This window comes from Homarus americanus, unplaced genomic scaffold (assembly GCF_018991925.1).
Source record: "Homarus americanus isolate GMGI-L3 unplaced genomic scaffold, GMGI_Hamer_2.0 scaffold32583, whole genome shotgun sequence".
Taxonomy (NCBI): Eukaryota; Metazoa; Arthropoda; class Malacostraca; order Decapoda; family Nephropidae; genus Homarus; species Homarus americanus.
The window spans coordinates 20,295,039-20,320,476 of NW_024713129.1; the positions used below are offsets into that span (position 1 = coordinate 20,295,039).

General features: G+C 36.3%; 1 protein-coding gene across 3 annotated transcripts in view; it reads right to left on the bottom strand.

Moving 5' to 3' along the window:
- The window catches only part of LOC121869078 (trafficking protein particle complex subunit 11-like), a 75,364-nt gene that overhangs the window by 34,716 nt on the left and 15,210 nt on the right, over window positions 1-25,438 (bottom strand). For all 3 annotated transcript variants that reach the window (XM_042370219.1, XM_042370229.1, XM_042370237.1), the window contains exons 4-13: window positions 25,212-25,381; window positions 23,211-23,396; window positions 21,550-21,723; window positions 17,014-17,244; window positions 14,225-14,366; window positions 13,873-14,004; window positions 12,793-12,965; window positions 11,327-11,534; window positions 5,177-5,379; window positions 1,978-2,155 (exon numbers count right to left, since the gene is read on the bottom strand). In XM_042370219.1, the coding sequence (XP_042226153.1) occupies window positions 1,978-2,155; window positions 5,177-5,379; window positions 11,327-11,534; window positions 12,793-12,965; window positions 13,873-14,004; window positions 14,225-14,366; window positions 17,014-17,244; window positions 21,550-21,723; window positions 23,211-23,396; window positions 25,212-25,381 (1,797 nt within the window). The remainder of the gene's footprint in view (window positions 1-1,977; window positions 2,156-5,176; window positions 5,380-11,326; window positions 11,535-12,792; window positions 12,966-13,872; window positions 14,005-14,224; window positions 14,367-17,013; window positions 17,245-21,549; window positions 21,724-23,210; window positions 23,397-25,211; window positions 25,382-25,438) is intronic.

Sequence of the window (25,438 nt, forward strand, 5' to 3'; positions counted from 1 at the left end):
AATTGCAATTTCTGAAAAAGTTGGTTCAAAATGTGTTACAGCAGCCTTCACAAGTTCTGTGGTGTGACAGTTTGTTAGCTTATAATGGTACTTGTTCTTCACAAAGTTAAGTACACTGAATGTCTGCTCACTGCAGTATGTTGATCCAGCAGTATGTTGATTTCCCTGCTTTTTATTTTCACCTAAATTATAAGGAATAATAACAGTCTTACAAACCCAAAATTTAGAAGTCACTCAGCCGGCCACATACATACTACCCCTTCTCCAGCTGCATGCAACCACAAAAATGGGGGTTGTGGAAACCTGACCTAGAGGCTGGGAGCTAATGAGTTATGGTCACTGCATAGCACTTGCCCAAGCCATTCATCTTTTATTCAGGCTCAGCTATAAAGCAGGAAACTGAACTACCTCATCACCCGCCCACCTCCGTGGACAATCTGAAGGAGGTGGGTGTGATCAAGGTTATTTTATCTAGACTTCAAAATCAATTGGGATTTCAAGTTATATCCTTCATTTATTAATTACACCTCTCTACAACAACTCGTGAAAGGAAAAATCAGGGAGAGGGTGGGAAAAAAGCTAGAGTTGTACAACTACACACCTCTTTACCAGTTATGATGAGTGAAAGTTAGTCTTTACTAACTTATGCAACTCCCATGTGTTGCCCAAGTCATCTAGAGAATGAACAACAGCCAATAGAGGCACAATTGTTTTTTACCATAATACAGTACTGTACATGCAAAAATGGGTTGGCCTACGATGATATCCTCTGACCGATTCTTCCAATGTTAACAATATACAGGAAAAACAAAAACACTGACAATACTCTCCTTGATGCTGAGGCAAGTAAGCCACCTACAAGATAATTCATTCGGCCTCAAGACGAGTTTATAAATTTATAAGTAAAGAGCTAAGCCCAACACCAGCCAAAATGGAGCATGCAAATGCTCACCAGAGCACAATGGAAGAATTTCAGTTAACCTAAAAAGTTGCATGGTCTGCTCAGATGCAGGCAGTGATGAAATCGTTGCTTTCTTTGAAGTACACGACACTGGCCAAACAGCTGAGCATTTGAAAGCCTTTTTTTTTTGTTGGACAATGGGCATCAACCAATAACAAACTCTAAAGCTAACTACTATATTTTGTCTTTGTTTTCCTTAATATCAGACAATGTTTGTTTAGAAATGCCAAACTCCTGCATGATCTTTGCTCCAGTAATGCCAATTTCAGGCATCTCAGTTATTTTTAACTTATTTTCGAAAGTTATAGACACTTTTCATTTTCCTTCACTATTTCCCTTTTTGGAACACAACCCCCACATAAAGTATGAGTGTCTCAGAGAAGCCAGCTTATGTGAACAAGATAGTTTTATGCTGAATGTGTTTTGCTATGATCCATGCTTCAGAGAACTTTTATCATTACCACAAGTCTGATGGACATTTTCTTTCAATTGGGTGTATTCACAGCACTGCCAGTGGAATGTCCAATATCCTCAGACATTAAAAACATTGCAATATCAAGGTTACATGTTATTCAAACACCTTAAATATTCACAGAGGAGGTAGTGTACCTTATGTCAGACAGACAAGAGCTACTGTACATTGTTAAATAGTTGTAAAGTATACAAGGTATAAATGGACACCTGACTACTCGGGCAACAACTTCCATATAACTACTGCACTGTTGTTACCATGTTACAATCACCACAGAACTAAATGATAAGAGTATCAAAAGAAAAACTCCAAACAGCCAATGTTGCTGTATACCTGTACTCACCAACTACAAGATGATGAAAAGAGAACCAGAAATAAAAATATAAAACTGCTTTACATAAACTATACTTCAATTCATAAAAAAAAAAGAACAGTATTGCCATCTTAAGCAGTCAGTAAACAGTATTTGTTCATCATAAAATTTTTGGCAATTGTGAATCTACATAATCTTTTTCTTTATCGTATAATTTCTTTATATACTCACTTTGACTTTCTTGCCAACATCCTCCACAAGAGGGACAAAACTGAGATGGATCTCTGTCACTTGGCCTGGGAGAAGGACTAGCTTTTCTGGCTGTGTTTCCAAGAGTCGATCATTGTAGGAGGGGGAGTTGGTGCCAACACTCACAGAGCTCAATGAGATGGACGTCAGGTAGGAGTTTCTGAGAAGGATATCAAATGGTCTACTGGTCAGTTTTTACTTACAATATTAAAAAAAATATTCAAGCAAAATCATGTTTCTGTAAAAATTTTGTAAAGGCCAGTACACAAACACATCTAAACCAGCAATAACTATATATGATGAAAAGAGGTGGTTTAAGCAGGTATGAGAGAATGCCACTATAAAAATTTATTCTATTTTCCATATACTGTTCTGTACTTTCAGTGGAACACACAAAACATCACCAAAACCTTAACTATTGAAGACTACCTAAGGAAAATCATGTTTGCTGTTAAATTATCTTAAATGTAGGAGGTATGAAGTGGTGGTGTTAGCAGGTGTGAAAGAATGTCATTGTCAGAATTTACGTAATGTTTTATTATACAATAAGGGTCTATGTCAGTGAATAACCCCCCAAAAAAAAATTGGGATTTTAATGTAATAACAAAAACAGTAACAATAAAGGTTTTCTTCTTAATGTCTTTTCTATTTTCAATTCTGTCCCTTCTCCTCTTTGTGTTTTTGTCAATCCACTCTCTTGTACAGTCTGCGCGGAATGTTAGATCGAGTGCTGAAAAAATATTGATATTTACGATTATGTTATATAAATAAAGTCAAGTAACACTTACCACTTCAATTAATACTTTGTAGTGTTTCCACTGTGCTTCAGACAGTCTTTTAGCCTTCGAGGAACACTGTCAGCAAGGTTTTGCAAGAGGTCAGGTGGCAGGTTAGCCCAGGTATCCTTGATGGCTGCCTCTAGTTTCGGGATTGATGATGTGTCAGTGTTGCGCAGACGACGCTTAACAATGGACCACAAATTTTCTATTGGGTTAAGATCTGGGCTACTGCCAGGCCAGTTATTAAGGAAAGGTACCTCACAGTCTTTGAGCCACTGTATGACACTTTTAGCAGTGTGGCATGGGGCACCGTCCTGCATGAAAAGGCTTGCCTTAGCTTTGTCAAATGATTCAGGTAAGAAATCACTGAGCAGTTCAAGATAGTTGTACTGATTTATCATCTGGTTCTTAGGGAGGATTACTAGTTCACCAACACCATAATACGTAAAGGAAGCCCAAACCATAAGCGAGGCAGGGTGCTTAACAGTCTTCACTGTGTACTGTGGGAGGTGCGCGTCTGAGTGTAGGGGTCGGTACACCCTCCCTCCATTACTCCCAGTCACAGAAAACGTAGCCTCATCCGACCATAATACACTCCTCCATGTCTCTAAATCCCACACTTCATATTTCTTTGCAAAATTTCACTCTATTTTCCTTCTGTCTCTTTGTCAACAGAGGTTTACGGCGGGCACGAAAACTCTTAAATTCCAGGTCATCGTGCAGGGCTTGTTGAACACAACGTAACGAGACGTGACTCAAAAGACGGGGGTTTCTCTCTTTCACTTCACGTGCTGTGAGTGAGGGATTGGACCGAACTTGTCGAGAAATAACCTTAAGTGTCCGTGGAGACAATAATTTAGGCCTACCAGACTTAGGTAATGGAGCTGGTAACTCGTTCTCTCCAAGGTCACGGAAACGTTTGACAAGATTTTGAACTCGTAATGCCACACCAGTCTGAGCCGATATTTCTCTCAGTACATGGTTCGCTTTGTACAATGCAATCACTGCTGCAATATCGTCTCCTGTAGTAACCCTCCTGGACATCTCTGATGGCCACTATGTCGGGTTAATGCACCTTAAACTAGACAAAACATGGCCACATGGCGCGAGAACCCGCACAAAAAATCTTCCCCTCACAGCTGCCACAGGCGCACTGACTACAAGCCATGACGTGTTCTCAGTTGCCAAATGTCAGCACTAGCCAACAAACCAAGCGTTTTGACATCTCGCATCCCAGGACAGGCTTCACAACACATGATCTTATTTTTGCGAGAACTTAGTTCGTCGGCCCTATCGCGACTTAACATTCCGCGCAGACTGTACACTGTCCAGTACAGGTATATCCCGATAACCAACACATATAGGGACCGTGAAAAGTTGTTGGTTAGTGAATCAAAGCTTATCAAAGCAATTAATCACATTAGAATATAACTAATCCAGGAGGTTAGGGACTGGCCACACCCAAAAAATTCCCATCTACCCTTGATATACCTCTGTTGTGCAGTGTCAAGCAAGAAAATAAAGCAGACATATAAAGCAAGCATAATAAACATTAAATAAGGAATGTAAAGCATAAACTGAGACTTATTTACCTGTGTTGATGATGGTAGAGATGGTCTAGGATGGCAAGTTCAAGTCTCTACCAATCCTTGCTGGTCTTTAGGCACGATTACGTAACACATTAAGTTGGAAATAACGAAAAAATCAAGTCTCTACCAATCTTTGCTGGTCCATCACCACTTTTATTATGCCTTATTACACCGTATCACATCACATCAAGCTAAACCCAAAGACGGGTAACACAAAAGGAACTGTCACTGCAGAGAGCCAGGAATGGGTCAGAGGCAGTGCGCCGAGCCCTCTCGTGGCAAGAATTCGAATCATGCCACTGCCCGCCAAATTCAAAAAGCTCTGCAGCTCCTATCCTGATCGCCGGATCTCTAGGGTCTCAACGAAACTTGCAGGGTATTTCTCCTATATTCCCCTATATGTAATCATCGGTTATGTGAATCAGCAATTAATGGGACATTGGTTTTCGGGGTATACCTGTACACTATTTTTGTATTTAGTGCACAATTCTTGTGAACTTATGTAATATGATGTTATACCACACAAATATATGTCATTTTATTTTCATAAACACACTGGTGATTTATGAGTGATAAATAAATGTTGGAGATGGGAATGGTCTCAAAGTTCCTGGAATCAAACCTCATTTTCCCCATAAGATCATTGTCTCTCTCTGCAGTTTTGATGTTCGTGGCCTTTTCCAGGAATACCGAGAGAAATGTGTAGTGCCAGTAAATACTGTGTGTACAAACACAAAAGGTCAAAGCAATGTCAGCAACTATGTTAGTCCTAATAATGAATACTCTGGTGAACATAAAATATAATGACTGCACCTGATCTTGACTGTCACGCCCACTTCCTGGTCCACATGAAACTGGCTCCGTGTGAACGACGCTCGTACCTCCAGGCATGGCACTAAGGTTGTCATGTCTACTGTGACGGGTGATACTTGACTTCCTAGTAGAGCAGACCACGCTTCTGTTGCTACAGTAACAACTTCTGCAGGTGTTCCTGGTTCAGGGTCTGGAGACTGTCCCTGAGTGGAGATTATTTAAGAATTTAAAAAATATACAGTACAGTATAGGATTATTTTTTCACTCTTGAACCCTCAATAATTACTATATTTTAGGACATGCAATAAACAGGAACCTAAAAATCAGTAGGAATAAAGTCTGATCATTGAGAAGAACATTTGATTTTCTTCAAAATAATCAGATTTTATTCCTACTGATTTTTAGGTTCCTGTTTATTGCATTATCCTAAAATATAGTAATTATTGAGGGTTTTCAAATAAAAAAATAAATAACCATGTATTAAGATGGAAGCTAACAAAACGATACAGGTACTCCTCGACTTACGACCTATTCGACTTACGACCACCCGGACATACGACCACCGCAGTCGTGCAAAACAAAAATTCAAATTACGTATTTTCGAGTCCCAACGTTAGTGATTGTGCTGTGTACTGACAAATTTTTTTTTTGTATTTCCATTTAAAATGGCTGGCAAGTGTAAAAGTGAGAGTTCTCGTGGTGCTGAGAAGAAAAAGAGACACCTAGAAATTTATGTAAATCTACCCATAGATACAGTTGAAAAAATTTTACATTAGTATTAAAATGTACTATGTACAAAAATTTTTATCTCTTATGCAAAATAAATGATGTTTTTATTCAAATTAATCACTATCTTTTAAGAATTCCAGCAATGCAAATTATATTTTCCTCGGTCACCTCTATGACATTTTATAAGCAAAAAACAAAAACTCAATCTAAAGGACATAATTAAACAAATAAATACTTCACTAGACCTTCGGTGCCAACTTTCAAACATGTCACTGTCACCTCCCCCCCCCCCCTCCAGGGTTTGGTGGTTTTAGGCTTATGGTTTTTATATTATATAATATCACAAACTAAAGTTAGGACAATATAATTTGCATTGCTGGAATCCTTGCAAGACAGCGAATAATTTGAATATAAACGTCATGTATTTTGTACAAGAGATAAAAATTAATCACCTGTATCACATTACAGTAGTGATTTTAGAGTTCATATATATATATATATATATATATATATATATATATATATATATATATATATATATATATATATATATATATATATATATATATATATATATATATATATATATATATATATATATATATATATATATATATATATATATATATATATATATATACACACACACTATATACAGTATAGTCTGCATTTACGCGGTTTTTGTTTACGCGTTTGGTCATTTACGCGGTGCCTTGCCAGAATGAAAATGCTTTAATTACGCGGTAAATTTGGTCATTTACGCAGGCGAGCAGCTGGAGAGGTCCAGACCGCCGCGCCATTTTTTACCCACGAGGTCCATTCTTGACCATATGCGGGAAGCGGCGTGGTGAGTGGTGCACATTAGGCCGCTCTTACGTTATCGCTGACGTCATATGACGTATCGGACTGTGATTGGGCCACGCATCCTTACCACCCACGCATTCCCTCCGCCGCTAGCTGTGATTGGTCTAATGTAACATGACGTGCCCTGCCACCAGAGGGTAGAAGTCGCTGACCTAGCCGGGCCTGTCTCATTGTTCTCAGTCCGCGTATACAGTTCTCTCTTGTGCCCGCTATTCCCCTCACAATGGCTTCCGCGGGACCCCCACCACCAGAGAAAAACCTTGAATTACCTGGACCAAGCCATGATAATGTGAAGGAAATCATCGAGTTGGGGGAGAAAATTAAGCTCATCCTTGACAACGACCCAGACAAGCATCGGTATGAAGTGTCTAATAACCATCTGACGAAATTATGGAGCCGTATATCCAGATCTATCTCGACAACATCAATGCTAGTCGTCAACGTAGTATTGAGGACTTCCTCGCCCGCAACCCACCACAACCACAGCCAGCCCAAGTCAGTGATAGTGATATTGACAGTGAGGATATGGACTTTGAGGGGTTTGTCTGGGAGGCCCTGCAAACCTCTGCGAGTAGTGAAAGTGATTCACCGGAGGGCAACTAATCTGCCCTCTGCCTCGGAACCAGCCGCCATCCACGTGTGCCGACCCAGCTTTTCTACTAACGTAAGTGTTAAAAAACCTAATATTATTGATATTTCTCTTAATTATTAATTGTGTGTGCATACCATCATAAAATTAAGATGTTATTTTTACTACAACGTACGTATTGTGTCGGAAAAAGTGGAGTTTGGGGGTCGGCCCAGTCTCTATTTCAATTAATCCCATATGTTCTGTTATTTCATTTACGCGTTTCTCGTTTTACGCGGGCCTCCACAGGTTCAATTGACCGCGTAAATGAAGACCCCAACTGTGTGTGTGTATATATATATATATATATATATATATATATATATATATATATATATATATATATATATATATATATATATATATATATATATATATATATATATATATATATATATATATATATATATAACTTGGTTATCGCGATTTTCGTTATCACGCCTCCATTAAAATCTGCACACCTGCTGTTATAGCACATTTTTCAAGCCGAGAATTTTGTTATCACTCAGTTGCCTCCAGGTGTATTGTTACCCCCTTGCTTCGCCTACATCTATTGAGGATAAAATCTTTCACCTACAAATTGACAATAACACATTTGCTGTAATCAGACATATCTAGTTGCCTCAACAATTGCAACCCCAGTTGCAATTGGGGTTGCAATTTCAAATTCTGTGGCATTACTAAAAATAGTAAAGTTTCTGGTGCACTCTAAGATTAAGAGAGAAAACGGAGGACTCAGGCATCCTGATGTGAGAGAAAACGGACTCGTATGACGGGAGACCAAATAAAAAAAGCATAGCTACATGTTTTGTGGACTACAGTATTAAGCGTACCCTTTTCATCACTTTGTAATAAACCTAGCCATGCCTATGTGTGTTTATGATATTTACCATAACATTATATATATATTTAGTGGGTATAAATGGTCGTAAAATGGGAAACTTGGGGTTGGGTCTTGGGTGCCTGGAACCAATTAGAATAAATCCCATAGGTTCTGTACTTTTGTTATCGGCGGGGTCCCAATTAGGGGCGATAACCAAGGGATGACTGTATATACTTGTGACACTGGCCAGTTGCTTCTGGTGTTATGGTACAGGGGTACCAAGTGACAGCACTAGGATCCCACTTCCTCTATCAAGGAATAAACAATTAAAATTTAAATTGAAAAAAAAACATTCAAATAAGTTACTATCTTACAAGAATCCCTCCAATGTAAGTTATACTCACCCAGGTCGTTTGGGTGGCAAATTATGAGAAGAGCTTAGTCACTCTTAAGTAATGATAAATAAACACGTAGGCAGGCCTTCAGCACCAACTGTCAAATCTTATCTCAAATAAATAAACAAACAAACGCCAGACATTCTGTCACCTCACCTCCCGCCCCTCCCACCCCCCCCTCTCTCTCTTCCCACCACCCTCGTGTTCAAGATAAAAGATTGGTGATTTCTTTATGTTTATTTTATATATCTCAGACTAAAGTTACGATAATATAATTTGCATTGCTGAAATCCTTGCAAGACAGAGATTAATTTGAATATAAACGTCATATATTTTGCTCAAGATATAAAAAATGTAGTACATTTTATAAAAAGTTTTTCAACTATTTTTGGGTAGATTTACATAAATTTCTTCATTTATTTTCACCCATTTACATTCACACACAATACTAAAATAAACGTAAAATAAATTAGTGCAAAGCTGGACTGCACATGTACTAATTTGATTACGGTACTAAAATTGTTATATCTAGTGCAAATTATAACATGTTTATATTAAAATAAATCAGTATCTTACAAGAATCCCAGCTATGTTAATTATATTTCCTAGGTCATATCACTGGCATTTTAAAATGAGAGAAGCTTAGTAGGACTGTTAAATAAACACACAGAGACCTTCGCCTCAAACTTATCACCTCAACCCCCCCCCAACCCCTCGCTGGGTGGCGGAGCCATCAGTCCCCCCCAAGCCAGGCTTTTAGGCTTTCAGTTTTTATCTTATAAAATATCTCAGACTAAAGTTAGATTATAATTTGCATTGCTGGAATCCTTGCAAGACAGCCAATAATTTGAATATAAACGTCATATATTTTGCTCAAGAGATAAAAATTGTTTTACATTAGTGTACAGTACTGTAGTACATTTTATAAAAAAGTTTTTCAACTGTATTTTTGGGTAGATTTACATAGATTTCTTAGTGCAAAGCTGGAGTGCACATGTACTAATTTGATTACGGTACTAAAATTGTTTTGTTTAGTGCAAATTATCGCATGTTTATATTCAAATTAATCAGCATGTTAAAAGAATCCCAGCTATGTTAATTATATTCACCCAGGTCATTTCACTGGCTTTTTATAAGAGAGAAGCTTAGTCACCTAAGAAGTGATAAATATACACGCGTTAGACCTGGGCCTGTACCAACTGTCAAACGTACTACCTCCCCTCCCCCCACGCCCCCTCGCTCGCTCCCACCCTCTCTCTCCCCCATCTGCTGGCATTGCTGGAATCCTTGTAAAACAGTGAAAAATTTTAATATAAATGTCATGTATTTTGCACAAGAGATAAAAATTAATCACCTGTATCACATTACAGTAGTGATTTAAGAGTAAAAGTGTATATGTACATATATAGTATTCCATATACACATAAGTATAAATAAAAAGTTTATGTGATGATCGGACAACGTCCATTTCGGTTAATGTCACGTTTCCAAGAACGTATCTAGGACGTTAACCGGCGCATGACTGTGTGTGTGTGTATGTATGTATGTATGTATATATATATATATATATATATATATATATATATATATATATATATATATATATATATATATATATATATATATATATATATATATATATATATATATATATATATATATATATTACCCAATAGTGATAATGATTATAAAAAAATTATCTGTGGGAGTTACATAAGTTTAAATAAGCTTACAGAAGGTACAACCAGTGCCGGATTTAGACCTGTGGAGGCCCATGGGCAGCCTCTTTGTGGAGGCCCCCTCATTATAACTACCCAAGAGGGTGGGGTGGCGAGTGAAGCGAGCCTAAACATCTGGGAGTTCCGGGGGGCGCTGTAAGCCCCCGGAAAATTTTGAAATTTGAACACTTCTTTGGAGAATTTTGAAGCCATGATGGAATAGATAAACATGATTTTTAAAGAATGAAAATAAAAATAATCCAAATGAATAAACAAATAAATAAAATATTGTAATATGTGGAGGCCCCCAGATTGTGGAGGCCCCTGGGCAGATGCCCACTTTGCCCACTCCTGAATCCGGCCCTGGGTAAGACAAAGAAATTAATATTTTGTAAGTGATGAGTGGTAAACAATTAAAATACTTGGGGAAATGTGTCATAAATATAGTATAAGGATGAAGGAGATTCTGCCAAGGATACTCTGCTATAGGCTGGGAAAAGATTTAACATTAGGGGTCCCTGACTTACGAACACCCGCCAATATGAACGGGGTTAAACTTAAAATTTACAGTATACAGGATTTTATTTATCTGATGACTTACTTTTTACTTTCATTTACTGTATTTTTTCATTCTATTTCTTCTTTTGTTTTAAATTAAGTGATATTAGTTGTATATAAGGACTTAGGCTATGATATAACGGGATTCTAAACATTGTTTTGTAAGTACGGTATGCACGTAGCGTGTGTTCCAACTTACGTACAAATCAGACTTAACAATGTCCTCAGGAACAGAACCTGTTCGTAACCTGGGGACCCCCTGTACTGAAGTGGTTTCCATTCACCTCTTCAATACAGGGACACCACTTTAATGTTTTATATGGCTAATGCCCAATGATTTTATTCAACTCAAGAGGGGAACTTATATACAAGAGGTTAATTAAGCATTGAATAAATAAGCACGATATTAAAAACATGCAGACAAACAATACTTACACTAAACAGCTTCATAAGATTATCATGCACCCTCTTCTTTTCTTCCAGTGATGTCAAAAGTTTTGTGCCCATAAACTCAAGGGCTATGCCAAAGTACTCTGTGAGAGCAGCAGTGTTATATGCACACTGGAGTGCTAAAGTACAGGCTGATGAGAGGAGACTCCACCACTTCTCACTGCGGTAGTCCCACATCACATGGTTCAGTAAGCTACAGATGCCACAAAAAAAGATAAAAGAATTGTAGACATTTGCTATGAAAAGCAATGAAATACATATTTAAATTGTGTACTGTATTTGTTTACCTCACTGTTTCCCTGTCTTTCTTTTGTGTGTAGATGCAAACACAAGATTAAAACAGATCTAATTATCCTATGTAACAGTAAATATCAAATTTCACCCAAACTATCTTAAACTAAACATTATTTAATCGAGCAACTGTGAATTCACATTACTTAGCATTAATGTTGAGATTCGCCTTCATTAATCTCTCAACTAATTAGAAAAGATATTAAAGTATACCGTACACCAATGTGTATAAGTTACCCAGGCAGTATCCTTCTGGAAAATCAATATGTTTGAACTTCCACCAATGATGAGTCTCACATTTGCACTATAACATCCCAAATAACCTGCTCAGATTCTCAAACTCTGCACTCACCTGCAATTGCCATAATATCTCATTTCTGTTCTTCATTTTGATTCTATCATTCTTTATCTTTTCATTGATTCCTTAATTTTAGTTTATCCATTGTGTTGAAGTAATTTTCATTCTGTTTGTAAAATTATATTTATTACCTCACAGGAGATGTATCTATGATGGTTAAAGCAACAGCTATAGTTCTTCCTCAATTATTTCATATATTTCATGATATGAGGAATGTCAATCAACTATTAGTTCTACAGCAAATACCATCACCTGACCAGAGCCAATGCCAGTGTGTCCTAGTAAATCTACAGCAACATGTCCTGTATATAATAGTTTGCATTGTATTGCACTTACGAAAGTTAAGAGGGAGACACTAATAGCATGAGACATTTAATACTAATCTAAATGGCAGAAATAAAACCTTAACTTGCTAGGACTCTGTTCATAACCAGAATTGGGATGAACACAAATGAAATGACAATAAGGGATTGAATTATGAAATCCCATTCTGTGACTGCATCCATGCACATTTAAGCAATTCAGTCTCCTTCTTTGTTGTTTCTTCTCTTTCATTACTGAATACATGGGAGATTTAATTACCAGCCCCAAAACCAGGGACAGAAATACAACATCCCCCTACCAGGTGATCTGTTCCCTTGATTTAATAAAACATAAAGTAAAGCCTTAGCTAAATACTTCGAAATACTGTACTGTACTGTACTGTACATATCTAGGATTCAAGCACAAAAAAGAACTTGTATCACAGATCATGACTTCAGTAGTGCCGATGACGAGATGACAAATGTATGGACGGACTTACGTGAGAGCTTTGGAAGAGTCATTGGCTTGGTGATACTCTTCTGCCATCTGGACCATCAGGTGTCTCTTGATGCGTGGACATCGGTATTTCTTAAACTGACTTATTGCCGAAGAAAATAATGGAATGATGGTGTTGGAATGGTTTACTTCTTTTACCTCATGATACTGGATCTCCTGAGATAATAAATTAAAGTCTTATTATACAAGTCGTACTTTAAATCTTTCTGAAAACAAAACACGAAACATTTCTCTTACAGGGCCAGAAGTAGAGAAATGTTTCTCTTCTTCCTAGACTTTTCATTTGTCCTTCATTTTTAAAGTCCTTAATTCTGGCTTTAAACTAAATCAACAAGTGATTACAAAAAAAACTTGTTTACAGCAGAGTTATGATAAGGTGACTGGTATATTTTATCACTTAAATCTATGAGATGCAAGCCCCCTACATCAATGGTTCTTACATATCAAATAATTATTACAACTCTCCTACCACAATCCTTTCCCTTCACAGGTGTTATTTAGTTTTCAAATTTATCTGTATGAAAACATGTCACACAAAAGAACCTAATTTGGAATGAAGCTATCTAGAGTCAGGAGGGTAAATTTCAGGAGGGGAGCTCAGATGATGAATGCCTGGATTCCAAAATGGTGGTTAAAATCAAAATGGTTGACCAAATCAGAAAAAAGCAACTTCATCCAGCCAAAAACAGCACCAAAAAGACCAACTACAATAAACCCTTGATAACTCGGCAAATTTTATAAATTGGCACGCTGTACTCTCAAAATTTATAAAAAAAACTCTGGAAATGTCGAGTTATACAAAATTATCTTAAAAATCTTGGCATATTTAGCTGCGTGGGTAACAGTGACTATTGTATTGCCCAACAGTTAAAAATACATTATGCAACAGTTTGGTAAGTGATGACAACTGCTGCCAAATAAATGAGACCAACAATTATTTCCTTATTTTTTCTTGAACATGGATGCGAGTTGCAAAATTCAGCCATTAAGTTAAACAACATTGTTGTTGTAATGTGTGTGTGCACATTCATGAAAAGAAAACAATTATAATAGACAAACCAACCTTAATCCCTTCTGCTTCTCTCTGTTGCTCTGGAGGCTCTAGAGAATGCTTCCCTGGCCGCCAAGGACGCTGACCATAGAACTCTAGTTTGCTCCATCCCTCTAGTAAGTCTGACACAGGAGCTGACACTTCCTGTACAAGACATTTAAACTGGGTTAATCTCAATTAGCATTGAAAATTTGAAGCTTCATTGTCACCGAAGGGGAACTTTACTCAACTTTTTCATCGTGGGTTTCAGAACATAATGTGACTTTTCTTTAACAGTACATATGTTAGATAAAGTGGGAATCCTTTAGTAGGTGTATGATGCCTAAATCACATGATCAAGATAAAATAATAATGTTAATGTTACCTTACACACTTGCAGTGCTGTTTTTCTTCTTAAAACAGCATACTGAGCTGCTTGCTGATAGTAGAAACCTGGGTGCTGTGTCTGTACTGCAGGAAGACCAATGCGCACAGCTTCCTCAAATACATCTCCAAAGATCTGGTATCTGCATTAAGTAAAAAAATGTCAACATTAATGGCCAAATTTTCACCATGTAAACAAAGCAGCAGGAATTTAGAATATTATAATTCATCAGGGGTCGAGCATGGGAGCTTTTACTCATAGAAAATATATCTCCACCTATAGAATGGAAATCAGTGTGTTCCTACAGTATATAACAGGGGTGGCCAAACCGCGGCTCGCGAGCCGCATGCAGCTCACGAAAATATATTGGATGAACTCGTTTTTGCATCATAATCAATATAAAAGGTACCAGTAAATAAGAAAAATGATCGAGCTATACATTTATATAACTGAGAGGCCACTGGATTAAAAAATGTTAAATATTCAAGGTAAGTACAGGGAATATTTAAGAATTTAAATCTTAGTTCTAATGCTAGAATTTAGTCGGGTGTCATTCATCAGTGCCGAGTCAGGTTAGTAAATTTCAGATCAGGGATTACAGAGTACTGTACAGTAAAGTCGGAGGGAGGGGCAAGATAGGGGGCCCAGCCTCACGTCTTGACCTGACACATTAATGCAGTGTATTTAACACTGGATGTTGAACTGTCCAGATCTAACTATACTGTAATCCAGGAGTTGAGGCAGCCCGCAAGGACTAATGAAAATTTAAATGGACGCGGCTCAAACTCACAGTCTGACTACCGAGATAATACTGAGCATTTATTGTTGCGATCTTCCCTTCCTAAGGGCCTCTAGAGTTGCCAATTAGTTTATTTGAGAGAACTTACTTGCCACTATGATGCATCAAAATTTGACAAACTGTTGAAAACTTAACTTGGGGAGAATTTTTTAAAGTTTGGCGACTCAATTTGCGTCACCGTGAAGTTGGTCTTATCATGAGTATGACGAGAATCACGTCATCATGCGTGAGAGGTTTAAATGTAAAAGTCTTTTAATAACCATGTTTTACACTTACGGTAAAGACATTAGTTGTTGAAGTGCAGTGCAGTAATAACATAACATAAGCAGTTTTATCTCCATCTCCCCCAGATACAGTTACAGTACTTGCTTTTTTTTTCGGACTGGAGTCTGCCCCAATTAGTCCAATTTATCAAGGTTCTACCTTTCACCTTTTTTTTTTTCCCTTCAACAATCCAATTTTATGTTACGTACTGAAATTCAGACACATGTCTTTCCTGAGATGTGCCAGTACTTCATTATGTATTAAGCATGCTCAGCACAATTAAAACAAACATCACTCAAGATTTGGATAACAATTGGTACATATTTGTACTCCTGATTAATTATTGAAACAAACTTTTACAATTTAAAAATTACACACTGTACATTAGCAAATATTACTGCGTACGTGTATTTCTTAGTAAAATTTGTAATAAAGTGTACACGTAACACTAAAAACGTGTGTATATATTCTTCATGTCTTGCGGCTCTCGAACATCTGAAGATTATCGTATGCGGCTCTTAGGTTAAGCAAGTCTGGCCACCCCTGGTACTGTATATACAGTAATACAGTATTCTAATATATTGTAGATGCTGGCTTACAGGTTCATACTGTTCACTTTGTTTCAAATCTCATCGAGTTTCTCGTGAATACTGGCATAAAATTATTACTGCATTGTATTGTATTACATGTATATGTTTATTATTGCCTAATAATCACGATGTATACCAAAAGTTTCATTAAGAACATGCTTTGTGTTATTTTAAGACATTTTGGATGGGTGATTTTTTCACGGAAATATATCTCAGCTTCTATAAAAGGAGTCAACGGGAAAATGTGATCAGATTACAAAAGATTGGCTTACAAAATTTTTTTAAGAAAGGAACCCTTTCATAAATTGGAAAATGCCTGTACAGCACATAGAATGATATAACACGATTTGATTTTGTGAGACAATTATCACTTATCAGTCTCTCTCTTGTATTATATCGAGGGTCTACAGTACCATTAATTTTGGTGAGAAAAGAAAAATACTTGAGAGGTGATAGTATGGCATTTATTGGTCGCGAACCTGGTTTGGTCCGTTGAACAATAAACACCACATTAGTGAAAGGTAAAACACAAACTATGAAACATGTGCAAAGTGGTGTAGGTAGTCAGCAAATGGATTCAGTAACTTAAGGTAAGAAAATAAGAATTTATCATAATCTTCTTAAGAGCCGACAAGAAATATTGAGGAGGCAAAATTTGCATGTGTTGTTGGTACAGTGTTGTCTGTAAGCTCCATAGTGTAGCCACAACTCCTTTCTTTTTCACTGTATGCTATACTTGTCCATTAGTGATGCTTTACTGTCATTAAATATTGAAAGATGGTAAGAATCTAGGAAAGTAATCAGATGAAATTAGGGTGAGTTGCAGGTACCATCCAGGAGGTATGGTGGAGCAGGTGAGAGGAGTGTAAATGGCAACATTCCTATTGTATACTTGATCACTGTTCGAAGTTTAGTAGCTTATATTTCACCATTCATTATTAGAGACATTTCAGGGTTAAAAAAAAAATTACATGGGTTTGAATGGGAAATTAGTGTCCACTTAACATACATCTGATTACTGTACAGGTTTTCAGAAACACATGTAATTTATGTGGATGCTGACTGAATATTGTATAACTGAAACTAACAGTAACAAAGTTCCAAAACTGATATTGAAAACACATAGTAATCCTTACTGCTTTGAAAGCCACGCATAATGCTCAAAGATTAATTCCTTGGGTCCTGTCCTCTGACGGAACTGATCAATGTGGCGCCGAAACTGGGCAATTGCATCTCGGGGAAGATTGAGGGCGAAATCAAGTCGACAGATCTTGTAGTTAATGACTGCTGCAACAATCCGGATTTCATGCAAATTGGTGTCAGTTGATCGTAGGTCCAGAAGGTGGTGGTAACACTGAGCGTAGTGCCTGACAAACAAAATGAACATTATAGTTCTGTACTGTAAATTTCTCTGAGAGGTACATACCAAAGAATCTTTTATGACAAAAAAAGGCTTCCACAAAGTACATTAGATCTGCAATTTCAGTGCAGCAAAACCTCACTAATTCAAACTACGGTACTACAGGTACACCACCAATTTTCCGGGAGCTGATGGTTCGGCACCTTCTTTAGTCCGGACAAAATTATGAGAGGGCACTTAACTTCCTTCCTTCCCTCCCTCCCAGCCGGGGTGAAGGTATTTTTAGGCTTAAGTTTTTTTAGCTTATAAAATGTAGTTGACAAGACTTAGCAGAATATAGATTGCATTGCTGGAATCCTCTGTTGGTCCGGCAAGGCTTTGGAGCCAGGGGTGCCAGAAAATCGGTGGTGGACCTGTTTATATATAATATAATATAATATAATATAACATAATATAATATAATATAATATTATATAATATAATATAATATAATTTATCAGGTTGACAATCCCTTGCCCGAAATCCTTGAGGCCAGATGTGTTTCAAATTTTGGAATTTTTTGTTTTTCAGAATGGTTAGGGTTTTTTTTTTTACAGAGATCAGCCCAACCGGGCACAGGTCACTCACCCACATTGGGGCCTGGGGGGGGATGTAATAATAATAATAATAATAATAATAATAATAATAATAATAATAATAATAATAATGATAATGATAATGATAATAATAATAATAATAATAATAATAATAATAATAATAATAATAATAATAATAATAATAATAATAATAATAATTATTATTATTCATAGGTCTAGGTCGTGTTTCTCACTTTAGATCTTTTTTTCATTCTTGTATTATTTTATTTTTGTGTACAGTATTTTTTTTTATAAATTTTATTTACTATGAATTAAAAGGTGCTCCTCTACTTACAAATGAGTTACGTTCCTGAGGCTTGTTTGTAAGTCCAACTTTACTCTTGTAGATACCAAACATATTGTAACAAATGAAAAGATTATGGTAATTTAGTACAGCTATGCCCTTTAATACAGCCTTAAAACCTGGCTCACTCTTCTATCTGGAATTTTCTTCACAATAATCCAGTCTCATCCACATTAAACATCTGCTCTGGCAGGTATCCCCCTCAGTGATGATGTTTGTATCTCTGAAAGTTTGTAAGTTGAATGTTCTTAAGTAGAGGAGCACCTCCATTACTACCTGTATTATTATTATTATTATTATTTTTATTATTATTACATTTTCGTCCCCCAGGCCCGGATGTGGGTCAGTGACCTGTGCCCGGGTGGACTATTCCCTGTAAGAAAATAAATAAATAAAAATAAAAATATATACTGTATGTTTTGCTCCACTAAAAAACTTTCAGTTTTCGGAATTTCGGATAAGGGGGTTGTCAACATATAATATAATATAATATAATATAATATAATATAATATAATACAATATAATATAATAAATAAAATTAATATAATATAATATAATATAATATAATTATATAATATAATATAATATAATAAAAAAATATATACTGTATATATACTGTGTATATACTGTGTGTATATATATATATATATATATATATATATATATATATATATATATATATATATATATATATATATATATATATATATATATATATATATATATATATATATATATATATATATCCTCAATAGATGTAGGTGAAGCAAGGGGGGTAACATTACACCTGGAGGCAAATGAGTGATAACCAAATTCTTGGCCTGAAAAATGCGCTATAACGGCAGGTGTGCAGATTTTGATGGAGGCGTGATAACGAAAATCGCGATAACCAAAGTGCGCTATAACGAAGGGATGACTGTATATCTATTTCTTTAATAATTTCACGGGATGATAAATTTTACCGTCATCCCGCGGGCCACACCTGACCATCCCAAGGGCCACATTTGGCCCGCGGGCCATGAGTTTCACACCCGTCTTACACCTTACAAAATTTTTTACCAAAATATACTTTTTTCTCAGAATTGAAATTTATGAGGTTTAACTAATTAAGTACTTTCAGAATAACACAAACCCTAAATCACACCTTGGAAACCCATAGTTGATGAGTAATTAGCATTGAAAAATGTCAGTAAAATCATTCAAGGGTCATTTTACCAAATAATTACAGTGGTCCCTCGGTTAACGAACACAATTCGTTCCAGAAGGTCGTTCGTTAACCGAAAATTTCGTGAACCGAAACCATTGTTTCAATGGGATATTGGGTAATTTGTTCCAGCTCACAGAAAAATATATACAAAGTAAAGCCAAAAATGCATAAAGTCACAAACACTCCTAAAATTCCCCTAAATCGCCCTTAAATCACTATATATATCGTACATATACACTGGAACTCTTAAATCACTACTGTAATGTGATACAGGTGATTAATTTTATCTCTTGTGCAAAATATATGACGTCTATATTCAAATGATTCTCTGTCTTGCAAGGATTCTAGCAATGCAAATTATATTCTCCTAACTTTAGTCTGAGATATTATATATGATTAAAACTGTAAGCCTAGTGAAAACCCCCAAACGTTTCTCGGGAAGGGAGGGAGGGAGGGAGGGAGGGAGGGAGGGAGTGTGGTAGATGAGTTGTAGTTTGACAGTTTGGGGGAAGGTCTGGTGAAGTATTTAATTTATTTATTTATGTTGTTGCTCATAAAATTGTATATAAATAACCGGCCAGAATATAATTTACATTGCTGGAATTCTTATAAGATAGTGATTAATTTGAATATAAACAAGCTATAATTTGCATTAGACATACAAATTTTAGATCTAATTTAAGAATTTTATTCGAGAGCAAAAATTTTATCTTTTGTGCAAAATATATGACGTTCATATTCAAATTATTCACTGTCTTGCAAGGATTCCAGCAATGCAAATTATATTCTCCCAACTTTAGTCTGAGATATTATATACATGATTAAAACTTTCCCAAACCTTTCTTTGGAAGGTGGGGGGAGGGAGGGAGGGGTGACAGTGACATGTTTGACAGTTGGCGCCTGTGGTGTGAAGTATTTAATTGTTAATTTATGTCCTTTAGATTGAGTTTTTGTTTTTTGCTTATAAAATTTAACAGAAGTGACTGGGGTGAATTTAATTTGCATTGCTGGAATTCTTATAAGATAGTGATTAATTTGAATGTAAACATGCCATAGTTTGCACTAGACAAAAATTTTAGTAATCATTTTGTACATTATTCTGATTACATGTACAGTTCAGCTTTGCCCTTAGGACAGTGCGTGCATGTAAATGAGTTTCAATAAATGAATAAAGTTACATATATCGAGCCAAAAATAATAGTTGAAAAACTTTATGTAGACAGAGCTTGGATGGCTAAATTTTTGAATGACCAATAATTTTAATACTGTATAAAAAAATGCACAAATATTAAAGAGCACAATTTTCTTGATATTTACTCCAACGGAAACGAATGTAAACATAGAAGAGATTACTGAATTGGTTGAGTACCTCCTCAGCTTATCAGCTGATGTTCAAAACAAAACGTGATTTTCGTAAGGATTTCGTTAATCAAATTTTTTTTCGTTAACCGAATTGAAGATTCTTATGGAAGGTAATTCGTGAACCGAAATTTCGTTAACCGAGGGACCACTGTAGAGGAAAGAGTGACTGAGAAACTAATAAAGAAGGGAATGGACATTATGAAAATGCAGTTTTGGTTCATGCCTGGCATGATGACTAACAAGGCAATATTTATGGCTAGGCAACCACAAGAAAAATACCTAGGGAAGGAGTGGTGGTGGGTATGGAGTTTTTTTTTCCCCACCCTACAGTCATCTGCTGGACAGTGCTGCCTGTCACTTGAACAAATAGAGTCCCTTGATAATGGAAAGTACTGTATAGCCTTCCTCTGTTTTGGTGGATGTATCATGAGATCAGTCATCTTGTCCCCTTGGGTATAAGATGGAATTTCTCATTTCAATCCTCAACTTTTTTTATTAATTTTTGAAATGCTTTACTTAAAGAGTCATTTAACTCATCCTATAACATTTTCAATTATACCATTTCTTAACACTGTGTATATTGTACTGTATTGAAATGTTCAGTGCTGTAAGGCAAACAATATATTTTCTATTGTAACACAGCATCTTTACCCATACCAACATAACACATCATCATACTTATATTAGACTAGTTTAGTCTTTATTCCCTGATGCCCCTCTGCCTGCAAAGCAATACAGTGTTATAAATAACATTGGAGTATAAACTTGAATGCTGCAAATAAACAAAATATTTCTCTTCTTACTTGATGGCTGTTTGTGAATCATTCCGAAGCTCATTAAGGAAGCCAAGTTTAAACTGGTGTCGTACAAACAGGAGAGTATGGTTAGTTTTATTAAGAAAATCGCGATGAGCTCGAACACCCTTTGCTTCACCAAGATAAAAGGTCCAAGCTATCTCACTAAGGGCATTCTCCAGCCTGGAAAATAAATTATTATTAAAGATTAATTTTTTATCTTACACTGTGGAACTGTGGATGGCTGGATAAAGAAAAGGGGATAAAATGCACAACAAATGTACACACAGTAAAAAAAAAAAGTGCCGGGAGGGTTGGTATGCATGCCTGTATGGCAAAGGTTTCCACCTACCTGTGGTAGGGCCTTATTAGTTAAGTCCCACAGGACCAGCATAATATTATCAACACCATTACATTAACTATCTTACAAGGCATATTCCACTAACCCTCGTCCGTGGTGTCATATTTTTTGCACATAATCCGTACGGTACTTTTTTTTTACTGTGTGTACAAGAAATAATTCTGGAGTCAGGGATAAAGGAATTGTATATATTCACCACTTGATATCAAGGGAAAGAGTCCCTGCTGGTATCTTAACCCCTTGTGTGTGGGGCCCTCTGTGCTGAATAAAACCATGTGGCATTAGCCAAATAAAACATCTTTAGTAGCATCCCTGTAGTGAAGGAGTACACAAGAGCGATCTTACAAGTTGTTGGATAAACAGGATTCCACTGATCTGTTGAAAATTTTCAACCCTGAATGTAAAAAGAGGACAGGAAAGCAGAAAAGTAAGGATTGATCCTTAAACCCTATTTTATAAAGAATATGGATTGGGCAACTCATGTACTAAGGCATTGTACTGTATGTCTTTAAGCTTTGGGACTAACTGCTTAGATTCCCAGAAACCCTACACTTGTGTGACCAGGCTATACAGTTGATTACCCTTGGGACCAAACAGTTTCCAAATTAAAAAAAATTACAAGTGGACATTTGTTTATTTAAAGTTTACAGTGGTAAAAAACTAGCAGTAGTATGTCTTTTTAACATAAGTAGCTGATGAGTCAGCTAACAAAAAACAAACAAACAATAACAATTAAAGTAAATTTAAAAAAAAATTAAATACCCTATACTGTACAGGCAGTCCTCACTAGACATACTGCCACTAGGTATATTTTGCAAATATGGTAGGGTTGCAGAATATGCGTATCCATAGTACGCGAATGCGCTTATATGCACCTGACCCTCTGAACCACCCTTACGCTTGGGTTTCACATGATTTGCATGATGTAATTTGTGTCATTGGCCAGTGTGAGGGTGATATGTGCCCAACTGTCAATAATGTGAAAGGGTTAATGAAACACTTAAAGAGAAACTTGAAGCATTATCGCCCTCATTGAGGAAATTACAAATCAAGTTGAATTTTTTTCTTATCTCGAATAACTTTAAGTTGCTGTTTTTTTATAGTCAACAAGAACTAAATACAATAATGACTATGAAATTGGAAATGCTATTAGCCAGTGTGGCCAGAACAGGAAAGTGGTCATAAGTGAGTGGTTTTGATGACATGATGGCATGGTCATCATGGACCTAGTGGGATTAATAACCTTAACAGGATCATTTACATACATCTTATACCAGGTAAAAAAGAGAGAGAGAGAAACGTAACGTACCTTACAGTATATCCTAAAAGATGAGCATCTGAGTGAGGTAACACAAAAAGATGCTTAGCAGGTAGATCACAGGCAGTGCAGAGGGTTGCTGCCTTCTCTGCTGCTCCCGTGTCCTCACCTGGTACACTAATCCCACTCTGAATAAGAACCAGCGCTACACGACTGTTTCGACTTCCCAACACAGTCCTGTGTTTACCAAAAATAAATAAAAAATAAATAAATAAATAACAGAATAGTTATCATTTAATATGAAAACTTTATTTATCATATAATCAGGTCCTCTCTAAGGCACAGACCACCAAATACAATTACAGTAATTAAACTATCTACCAATTCATCTATTACTTTTACTCTTCTCTTAACTGTGTGGGGCAGATCAAGGGGTACAGACCTCAAAGACGGGGAGAAACTGTAAGGAGAGTAGTAGTACAGTGAGTTCTACTATAACGCATGTTTTGACAATGCGAATTGGCTCTAACGCGATTTATGAATAGAGGAACGATATTTGTATAAAGCGAATGCTTGTTTGCTGTAACGCGATTTTTGCTTACTATTTCTCCAATTTTGCGGTATTAACTGTGAATATGGTAAAGAAGAATATCTCCAAGAAGTGTTCTGGTGATCGCATTCCCGGTGATGATCGTAAAAGAATGGCTATAACCCTTGAAGAGAAGCTTGATGTTATCTACCTCAAAATCACCCTTCTCCCCCATCAAGTAGTAATCTGCACCTAACCCTATTTTCTCCATAAGCCCTGTTATTTCTATTACGCGAATTTCTATAACACGATGTTTTACAAGAACACAACTATCGCGTTATAGCAGAAATGACTGTACACTATAGGAAAAGTGCAGAAGTGGCAGGAAAGTAGAGATATCCAAAAATCTAATATCTAGTTTTTACAATTAACTCTTCATTTTGTGTGGGGTGGATCAACAAAAGCAGAAACCTCAAGGAGGAAAATATTAGTACGTAAGAGTAATGCAAGACAGTGTGGAAAATGAGAGAAAATGGACTAAGATGAAAATATACAAGTTTTCACACATATATGATCATACAGTAGTTTCAAATTCCATGTACAGTTCAGTATACAGAGTGAATCTTAGCATTCATATTGATTTACAGTGTCCCATAGTAATTCACTTTGAACTAAAGTTAAGTTATTAGGTTCATTTGTGTTACTCCCATCATTTATGACCCAAAATCAGTCCTCAAGTACTATCTAACATGACCCTTCTACTATATATAGTTCAACTACATTACACCTCCACTTTTTAATGTGCCCTTAACCCTTTAGAGGGAAGGGGTTTCTTTCAGCTGCCCTCTATGAGGTTAAAGGGGTCAAATGATCTTAAAATCCAATACTTAGTTGCAATTCAATGATGTATTGGTAAAATAGAGGTGTATGTGTATATGTGTATATTTAGGCTCCAGGAACCACCAACTTCACTTATACAGTATAGCGTACTGGAAAGAGAGAGAGAGAGAGAGAGAGAGATATACAAACAATAGGACAACATCAAGTGGTTTATGAGAACGATACAGCCATTAAGAGAGAATGGATGAAAGAATATGAAGAAATAGTCTATGTCTACTGATGGTTCTGGCCACCATGCACCATAGAAAATAAAAAGGACTACAAGATTAAAAAAAAAATACAATGAGGCTAAGTAGCCAAAAAAAAGGGGGGGGGACAAATTTATATGGTTTTACAAAGCAGTCGTAAAAAGTCAAAATGTCACAACCTGCCATGAAAGAGGAATATAGAGTCACATATAACAGGTAACTTTACTACTATTATTCAGTAATAAATAGGACTAATATTTAATTGAAACAATAACACTGGGTGCAAATTTGGTTTGCAAAAGTGAAAAATTACATTGTCTATGTACTATAATATTATTTAAAGCTTTTTAGTGGTCTCAGTACTGCATATAACATTTCAGTTCTTTCAGCTTTTAACGTTATAATTAAAACAAATTTTGGTAATACAAAACTCACTTGAGTGACTGAACTTTACTGGCAAGGTCATTCTTCTTCTCAGTCCAGCTATTGTCATTCCAGTCCAAGTCATAGAATAAGACAACAAGTGCTGGCACATGGTACAGGTACTTGGAGATCCAGTTTGACTTGAGAATACCCTTGGGGATATACCACTCATATGACTGTCTCTGAAAAATTAAACATTTAATATTTTGTGAATTAGCTTTTTTAGTCTTACAAGAGCC